General features: G+C 42.7%; 1 protein-coding gene across 2 annotated transcripts in view; it reads right to left on the bottom strand.

Moving 5' to 3' along the window:
* Window positions 1-222: 222 nt before the first annotated feature.
* Window positions 223-9,212, bottom strand: part of STRIP1 (striatin interacting protein 1) — a 225,886-nt gene continuing 216,896 nt past the window's right edge. For both annotated transcript variants that reach the window (XM_078644790.1, XM_078644789.1), the window contains exons 15-21: window positions 5,057-5,154; window positions 4,386-4,512; window positions 3,857-3,957; window positions 2,715-2,781; window positions 2,477-2,581; window positions 1,426-1,630; window positions 223-790 (exon numbers count right to left, since the gene is read on the bottom strand). In XM_078644790.1, coding sequence (XP_078500916.1) covers window positions 543-790; window positions 1,426-1,630; window positions 2,477-2,581; window positions 2,715-2,781; window positions 3,857-3,957; window positions 4,386-4,512; window positions 5,057-5,154 — 951 coding nt within the window. In that variant the 3' untranslated portion in view covers window positions 223-542. The remainder of the gene's footprint in view (window positions 791-1,425; window positions 1,631-2,476; window positions 2,582-2,714; window positions 2,782-3,856; window positions 3,958-4,385; window positions 4,513-5,056; window positions 5,155-9,212) is intronic.

Genomic DNA, 9,212 nt, shown 5'->3' with positions numbered 1-9,212 from the left:
CACGTGTGCAATCTTTTGCAGTTGTTGAACCACTTCTTACCTGTTCCATTTACAATAATTGTAATGCGCATTTAATCTGGCCCTTGCAGCAGTCAAGAGAGCTGTGACATCACAAACGGTACAAGCTTCGCCAAAACACAACACGATTAAAAGGCGCTTTCAGGGCAAACTGACAATAAGCCTCTTGGTCTTAATTTTGTTTGTGCAAATATTTCTCACAAATACATTAAAAACCCAGATTTTTTAATAGACACGGAATGCTGATATTACATAGAAGAATAAGTCGGGAAAGAGAATGGCCAAATTTGTATTGAGCACTCTATGTAAGTTACACTCAAATTGCTTCCACCGTCGCTCGGATGGAGGCATGTTCCATATATAATTGGGGGTGATGGCCATCGTCACCAGCTTAAGATGTCATCTCTGCCATGTCCATCAGATGAGACGGTAGAAGAGGTGGAACACTGCAGAGTCTGTTCTAAGTCCAACCGGCCCTCGGCTCTGCTTCCCAGATCAGAGTCCCCTGTAGTGAATTGGAGCCACTACTGCAGCAGCTCTTCCCATGAAATGGGCTTCGAGAAGACTTCCCTCTCCAGCCACAAGTCATAGTTCATCTGGAAGTCCTCAGGGAGTTCCACTCGCTGGCCCAGTACACTCTGCAGACAGTTGTCAACTGGCATAAAGTCAGGATTGCTTTGAGCTCGGTCATATCTCCTTGTGTTAAATCGCTCGATGTTGGCTCTAAGTGCACATTCCTCTGCTTGGAAATCCCAAGGACGGGCATCAAGATCTGAAATAGGGAATGAAGGCGGATGAGTGATATGGATATAATATAAGGTTTATATACTCTCCATTTCCACACTCCTATTTCTCACACTGCAAACGGACACTCTTCTGATCAAACACAAACACTTTCCATTCACAGATTCCTCCACAACCTTTCTCCTGCCTCACTGCCAGTACACTGCCTATTTAACAGGCCATGCTGACTGCCACCAATTAGATCACTAATGCTGTCCTGCTACCAATTCGCTCTCAATGTCTCATTCTCTTGCGTTGCTCTCACCAGATGTTTCTGAGTGTCAGCTCTTCAATGAAGTGTTATTTTGAAGTTTTGCTACATTCTCCATGCATAGGTTGTACCCCAAAAGCCTCTTTACTATCTTGCATGCTTTGTCCGAAGAATGTCATCTTGTATGTCATTGTAACATCTCCCACGCACCTCATTTCTGCAGCTCCCCCCTTTGTAATCCCTGAATATTGTTACAGATCTAGCCAAATGTATCCCACCATTCCTTTAGGCAGCTGTTTTGGCACATACACTTTTAGAGGCCCCTGTATTGGAAGTGCATAGCCAATAACACAAAACGTATTCACGTAGATCCCACTGTCTCCACATGCGGACTCAGGCAGAAGAACTCGTACCATTCCCATATGCCCAGTCATCATTGAGCCGGTGCCGCACTTTCTGATAAATGGCGGACATGGTTTTCATGTTGCTCTTCCTCCACTGTCGGCCCAGGTATTTGGTCTGCACTTTAAGTAGTTTCAAGACATAAAGCTGCATCATCGCCTGCTTCACCTTTAGAGCTCGCTTAAGAATTGGAGCGGACTTGAAAACAACCAACATCTGCAAGACACAATGAGCCTCATGAGACACAGCAAGATGGCACAAAACATGTCTTCTGGCATCAAAAGCCCCATAAAATCCTCATGAGCAAGAGGTGGCTGAAAAGGTTACTGGCAGATGCCTGTATAATCAAATGGATTCCTGAAATTCTCCACATGGAGGCAAAGGTTTGTTAATTTGGGAGAAGACTTCACATTGACTCATAGAATAAACTAAATTGGGGTCTCCAACCTTTTTATAATAACAGCTACAATGAAAGTCATTCTGAGCTCCTACTACTAATTTAGTGGTAATGACCACATCAGACAAGATTAGATTACAGGCCACCACATGCAAGATTATCAGCAGTGCATCAAACAGGGTTGCAAGCAGTTATTGAATTAAAAAAGGCTATCAATTTGGAATGCCCCTAACACTGACAATACATGACAGCCATAGCTGCAATGACCCTGGCTCTGCATTAATATTAATAGATCTCTCCAAAGCGGCATTATGTACCACTCAAATATCAGTTTTAAATATATTTTGGAAATGCAACCATTTTCTGCAAAAATCTACTGAAGAGTTCCGACAACCACACATTTTTGTCTCAAATATACACGTTTAAATTTGGATACAGATGTTAATTCAACCAGGCAAAGGCCTCTAATTTAGAAGATTGGGCTGAACATGGGAGAGCTACTTAAAAGTAGCTGGAAAGCTACCAGTATCTCATGAGCTACCTACTCGAAGAAGCCTGAACTGGATACTTGTACACTGCATTGGAGAAGTCAATAGGATGCACACAACACATTTATGAGCTCACTACATCACCACACCATGCTTCTAGAGTTATGCTTTGATCACCATTGTTCTAGAGTGCTTCCATTTTGTCAACTTGTTTAGTATCCTCAGGAGATTGATACAGGAGAAGAGGTTCCTCCAACAGAACTGGTTGTTATCACCAGCTTCCTGTGAAGTCAAAAAGTCACAAAGAGGGAGGTTATTCAAGGGTGACAATGCCAAGCAAGGACAGCAGGGAACACAACAGAGAGTTAAACAGAATAGTAAAGGGGCAGCACTCCCATCCAATCAATATTCTCACCAGGCTCTCTGCTGTTAGCTCTGGCAATTCATGTACCACGCAGTATGGGTAGTCCAAGACGGAAATGCTAATGGAGAAAGAAACACAAACAACTGTTAGACTATGGAGAAAGAAGCAGAATCAACTGTGAGAATAATCAAACGAAATTAACAATGTTCCAGCCCTCCTGCACACTATGAAATCCAAGATACCCATGCTTCGTCTGAACACACTGAAAGACTGTCTTGTAATCTCAGAAATGGGAATTAGATGTTAACTGTGCTTTTTCAAGGGCTGGGAGCATACTATTCTTCAGAACTAGATCACCTTGAATAAACAATACACACTTCACCAGCATCCCAATACGGAGGATGTACAACAGAACTGCAGCACCTTCCCACCTTGTGTTACCCACTGCAAAGAGGAACTGACAACAGCCAGACATCAACCACCAAGGTAGATGCTTACAGTGTGCACTTCAGAAGAAAAATTATACTTGTAGGCATAATTTTGCAGCTTGAGACTATTCCAGATTAAAATGCTGTCCATTAGTCCTTAAACATAGCGGCTGGGCTTGCAGCACCCATTCATTCTTTGTATCTCACAATTATATTGCACACCTTCCCTATGCTCCGTTATATGTTGTTGTCTGTAGATCACTTGTTATTGTTAACCAAACCCCAAACCACACATCAGTAGTTGTTGACAGTAACTCCAGAGAACTGTTTCATGGCAGTTCTCCACCGTAAAATCACCTGTTCTTGTAAGTACTGCATTCCAGACAATGTATCCCCAAAAGTGAACAGTTGTTCTTGGCATTGTACAGCACATTTCTGGCAGAGCACCACCTATCAGGTCAGTTTATTTTAGCAGCGCCCTGCACAAAATCACCTGTACTTGGTAATGCCCTGATCCTTTGCCATAACCTATTCTTGACAGATCACATTTATTTGTCAGACACGTCGCTCGGTTTACCCATAGACTAATTGGTCATGGCAGTGTCCTCGTCTTAAATCACATGCACTTGGCATTGATTCACTATTGAACCAGACCATCTTTTCTTGGTGATTCCACACCTTAACGCACACAGCGCCTTTCAAGGCAGAGCACCTAGATCACCTTTTCTGACCATGCCACGCTCCTACTCCCCTCCCCCATATTACCTGTTCTTTGCTGTGATATATGACATGATGTTCTGATTGAAGAATTTCAGAATTAACGGAATGCAGTTTGCAAATACCAGATGTTGGGCAGTGTATTCAAACTAAAGGGGGAGAGAAAAAAAAAGACACCAAATGTAATGGCAACTGGCAGAGACCGCACCAGTCATAGCATAAACACCGAACAACACCTTTTGAAGTACCCAAGAGCACAGGCTCTAATGGCAATGGTGGGAGATGCTGCAATTGTCGTAAAAAAAGCTCCATCTATGTCAGTGCCCGGATGAGGCTACACTTGTCACAGCCTTAGCAAGAGTCCACTATTGCAGAGACAGGTAAGGCTGAACCAGGCAAAGCACGACACAAGACTTCACGCATTGTATAATGTGCAACAGACCACATCAATCACAGTATTAAAGAGTAACAATAGCCATAGGACGCCCAGTTAAGAACCTAGGAGAAAATAGGGGGCTCCCCCACTGACGGCAGACCGGGGGGCAAGCAGCGGATAGAAATACGTCTCATGGCTTACCTGGTACACATGGTTTAGCTTAAAGTGCTTGAGAAGCAGGAGAAGAACAGCTGAAATCGCCTTTACAATAATTTCTTTGTGCCGATTGACATCTACCCCGAGCTTCATGCTCTGCAGCACTGTGGTACTAAAAAACAAACAAAGCAAGCAAACCATGAGATGGAAATATATTTGCACCCAACAACAATACTAAAAGTAAACAGCACTCAAACGTTGGCACTGAATCCAAACAACACTACAAGCTGCAAAGTGAAAAAAATGCATTAGAACCTGTTACACAAACATTTCTCTGGGATAGCCAGTGTCAGATTCCATCACCCAAACACAATCAGGCATTGTCTCCAGCTTCACAGTTATTCCTACTCCAACCCGCTAGAGAGGCTCGGCTCCTTCTCTGGAGACGAAACCAGAATGTAACTGAGCTCATTGGCAGTTTTTAAACCATGCTTCATACCACAATAGTACAAGGACTACTTTAGGTTCAATCTGAACTCCAGAAAGACACCTTCCTATCACTACGTTTGGACAGAATGTTTGTAACATCCTGTCTCTATTTAACGCCATGCAATAGAATCCAATGCCATCCCTAGTCCATTCACTGTAACTGCTTCCACACCAACCTTCACATATCCTCTCCATATCCCAATACCTCACTTATAGCCCTCACTTACGGCATTTCCTCAGGGAGCACATCAGCCAGAATGTTAATGGAGTCTGTCTTTGCTTTAGAGGTGGGAGCAGCAGCCAGAAGAATCTTCAGTAGGGCAATCTGAGGAGGGTAGCAGGGTAGGAAAAAAATGATGATGGATTCTATAATTTTAGTCGTCACAAATGGCTGGAGATTGCTTGTGCAAGCAGGCAGACAGGAAACGATTCTAAAAATAAGATTTCTACTATTTTAAGAATGTTTGCGCCCCTCAGTAAGACAAAGCCCCATCCCCACCCTTCGGACACGAGTCATCTCCACCCAGTTCCTATGTGTTATTATTCTGACAGTAGTAACAAAAAGAGGAGGTACCCTAATGCAAGATAGGGACAGGGTAAGCACAGATCAAAAAACAAGAATGTCCCTACTGAGAGACACAGCTCTACCAAGACTGTGTCAAGAACCACATTGGAAGTCAACACATCAACAACATCAAAGTTAATTCAAAACATTGCTATTATAAAGTACGTCAGTGAAACACAAAGAGTAAATGAAAATCAAATAGTATAATTAAAATGTATTCCATTCATTATTACAATCAAGACTTAAAAACAATTGTTACACATAAAAAACATTTCATAATAATAATAGACACGGCGTTTCGGTGAGTAGCCAAATGTTCACCTTCTTAAGGACAGTTTTCACTAGTGTAAGGAAGGCTGTTTTCTTCCTTATCGATAAATATTTAAAAGAGGCAAGGGATCTTGAAGATGTCCCACACTTTAAAACTGCTCGGTAAATGCAAAAGGATGTAAATTGTGTTAGTTGGAGCCACCGTCTAGTTTTATTAAAACATCAACTATTTTTCTGTTGAAATGACTTTTTACATTAAAAATGGCTTATCGCGGATCCTGGTCAAGCCAAGGAATGAGTCGTGACTAGATACAGACCCAAGTTAAAAGTAACCCAAATATGGATTTACACACTGAAAATTATTGGGATTTGTCTTTTGGCCAATTCTAAATTTATATGGCAGGCCTGATAAATAAAATACAGCCTTCCTGCGTCCAACGAAAGCACTTCCGGTTTACAGTGTACCCTGTAAACCAGAAGTGCGAAGTGTGTAACAATTGTTTTTAACTCTTGATTGTAATAATTAATGGAATACATTTTAATGATACTATTTGATTTTCATTTACTCTTCGTGTTTCACTGACGTACTAATAATTTATTTGTATTAACTTTGATGTTGTTGATGTGTTGACTTCCAATTTGGTTCTCGACACAGTCTTGGTAGAGCTGTGTACCTCAGTAGGGACATTCTTGGTTTTTGATCTTATTTTTCTGACATACAAGCCTATAGCTTGGTATATCCAAAATAAGGCGTTGGTAAGGCAGGTGTTGTTCGGCAGGCAGACAGATTAAGAGTCACCATAGTTTTTCTTACTCTGTCCGCCTGCTCTCCTTACTTCCCAAATTGTTAAGAACCAGATTACACAATATAAAACTCTGGGATGGGGCGAAGTGTGTTAATGGCCATGCTTAAAAAAATGCCTTCCATACAGCATCTTCCTCTAATGCTGCATATTACCAATAAGATGGATCAATAAGTTATGCTTAAAGTATATATGGACATATTTGAAAGGAAACTGTTGAAAGCTGGCTCTTTATGTGATATATTAAAAATCTGATCTATCCTCTAAAGAGTCCAGGGGTTCCCCCCTGAGTGGACAGGGGCTTGTTAAGCAAGCCCAAAGTTCTCTGTTAAGGGGTAGTGTGTTCGAGCAGCGTTAGGCTTAACATTCAGTGTCCTCTCTCTTCTTAAGTCATAAGGATCTGCTTCTCTGGTGCTAGGGCTCCCCTATATACTGATTTTAGGGGGTTAGGGGAGTGTAAGGTAGTACCAAATGGGCTATGACAACTCTCTGTGCGAAGTAGGCATGTTCCTGTCCAAGAATTCCTAAGTATGCCATCACAAAGATGGCTACTTCTGAAAAATCGTGTCCACCTCACTGTAGCCCACCTCAGGGGTGGTACTAGCCCGGAGGTGACACGCCTATCTGACTAGCTAATTTCCCCACCTGTCCAGGTGCCAATGGGGTCCTGAACAAATGGGAGGGGGGAGTGGGGGGTGGGGGTTCCTGTCCTGTGAGGGGAACCAGATCAGCATTCCAAAAGGCGGTAGCTCTTTGAAACTTGCCGACCTAGGGAAGCTAATCAGCAGGTCATCCTGTGGAGTGGGTGTTACACCCTCTTCCTGGACAAGTCTTGGTTGGGTCTCCCGAGAGCAAAAGGCTTTTATCCTAGGAGGTCAGAACATTGTTTCAGATAGCAGGCTGGCAGAGACAAGTCAGCAACTGCACCAGAGGCTGGAAGTATTGGTGTATGGTGTATGTATTGGTAAATCCATCACTGGAATCAGTGTGGGTTTACCAATTGGTGATGCTTGATACCAAACATCCCTATCTTCAGTGAAGCCATCATGTAACTGGGGAACTCTTTTTCACCAGTGTCCAGCACGTTTTAAAATGGCTTCCCTGATCACTTGTACTGGCAGTAATAGAACCGACCAGCACAGGGGCATATCTGCTCATGCAAGTATTCCCTCACATTTAATATTATGCACCCTCCTTCTGGCTGTCAAGCCTGCTGTACGGGTAACTTACAAATATGACATGCCGTGTTAGGGGCAATGGCACACAGGGAGGTACGACATGTCTTATTTTCACTTTTGTCAAGACACGCAGCCTGCAATGGAAACCTTGCATGTGCTTGGTAAGGGGTCCCTTAGGGTGGCACAATTCGTGCTGCTGCACTTACGGACCCTCTTTAGTACCTCAGGCCCTAGGTACCATGGGTACCGTTTACTAGGAACTTACAGAGGACGCTAAAGGTTTTGCCAATTGGGGGGGGGGGGGGCGAGGAGGACATTGTACCGTTTTTAGAGAAAGAACACTGGCACTGTGGACCTGGTTAGCAGGAATCCAGTACACTACAGTCAAAGTTGCACCAAACACCATGCAAATAAGGTGGAGGGGGGTACTACAACAAAAACCCAGTTTCCTACAGTAACTAATGTTGTATAAACCTATTCTCAGAGGATGGCATGTCAGTCTCAAATATGTATTTTGATGGTGTAGATCTACATTATATGCATTAACATATTAACTTTGTTCGCGAAGTTGTGTGTACACTTAATATTAGGACTAAAATTAGCCCTTATTATAAATGAGAGCTCCCTGCTTCACTGGTAAAAGCAAGCAGAATGTTTTATTTTGTGCATGGAAAACTTCCACATGCCTTCAGTTCTGCAATGCCAAATCGGAAGGAGAATGTTTTCGCTCTCTGCTACTCTCTGTGGCATCATCTTTGAGATATGGTTTTTTCTACCTTCTGCTGCATGATCTTGCTAATGCTTTGGTAGCTGTGCAAATTGTTTGAAACTAACATGTTACCGAAATGAAAACATTGTGCTTGGCTGCATGTTCCTACTACCCTACTAAGACCCCCCCCCCCACCCCACCTGCTTCATAGAAACAAAAATGCAAGTGAATGAAAGGAATACAACTGAATTCTAAAAATAGAAGGGTTGAAAGAGAAGCCCAAAGATAGCTAACAGGAAGTACATCTTGGCACGTAACTGAGAACCACCTCATCACATATGCAGTGATCTATTACATGACTCTGCAATAGATAGCATAACCATATGATGCAGCAAGGGAAGGAAAATGCTACTTATCCAGTATGCATCTGTTCTTGGCATATAGAGCTGTAGTCATATGCTTATGCATAGATCGCCATTTAGTGTTGGGTCCGGAAGTTTGCACTTTTTTTGTTCGAAGGCGTCTTTCCAGTCACGAGGTAGGTGACTACTCCTTTCGGTGGTAGTGTGCATGGGCATCAACTCCATCCTTAGATTGTTTTGCCGTAAAGAGTGATGATGGAGTTAGTAAGAGTAATAAAGAGATGTCCATGTATATTGTATCTAAGTAAGATGTTACTGCAAAAGGTAAAGGTACCCGGGGAGGCGGGTGGGCGCATATGACTCTACAGCTCTATATGCCAAGAACAGATGCATACTGGGTAAGCAGCATTTTCCGTTCGAGACTTATGAACTGTAGATCATATGCTTATGCATAGACTACATAGCAGTTATCTTCCAAAGCGGTGGCTAACCTGTA

Source organism: Lissotriton helveticus, chromosome 5_1 (genome assembly GCF_964261635.1).
Source record: "Lissotriton helveticus chromosome 5_1, aLisHel1.1, whole genome shotgun sequence".
In the NCBI taxonomy this organism is placed as follows: Eukaryota; Metazoa; Chordata; class Amphibia; order Caudata; family Salamandridae; genus Lissotriton; species Lissotriton helveticus.
The sequence above is the reverse complement of the archived record's forward strand: the minus strand, read 5'-3'. Positions and strand labels throughout refer to the sequence as shown.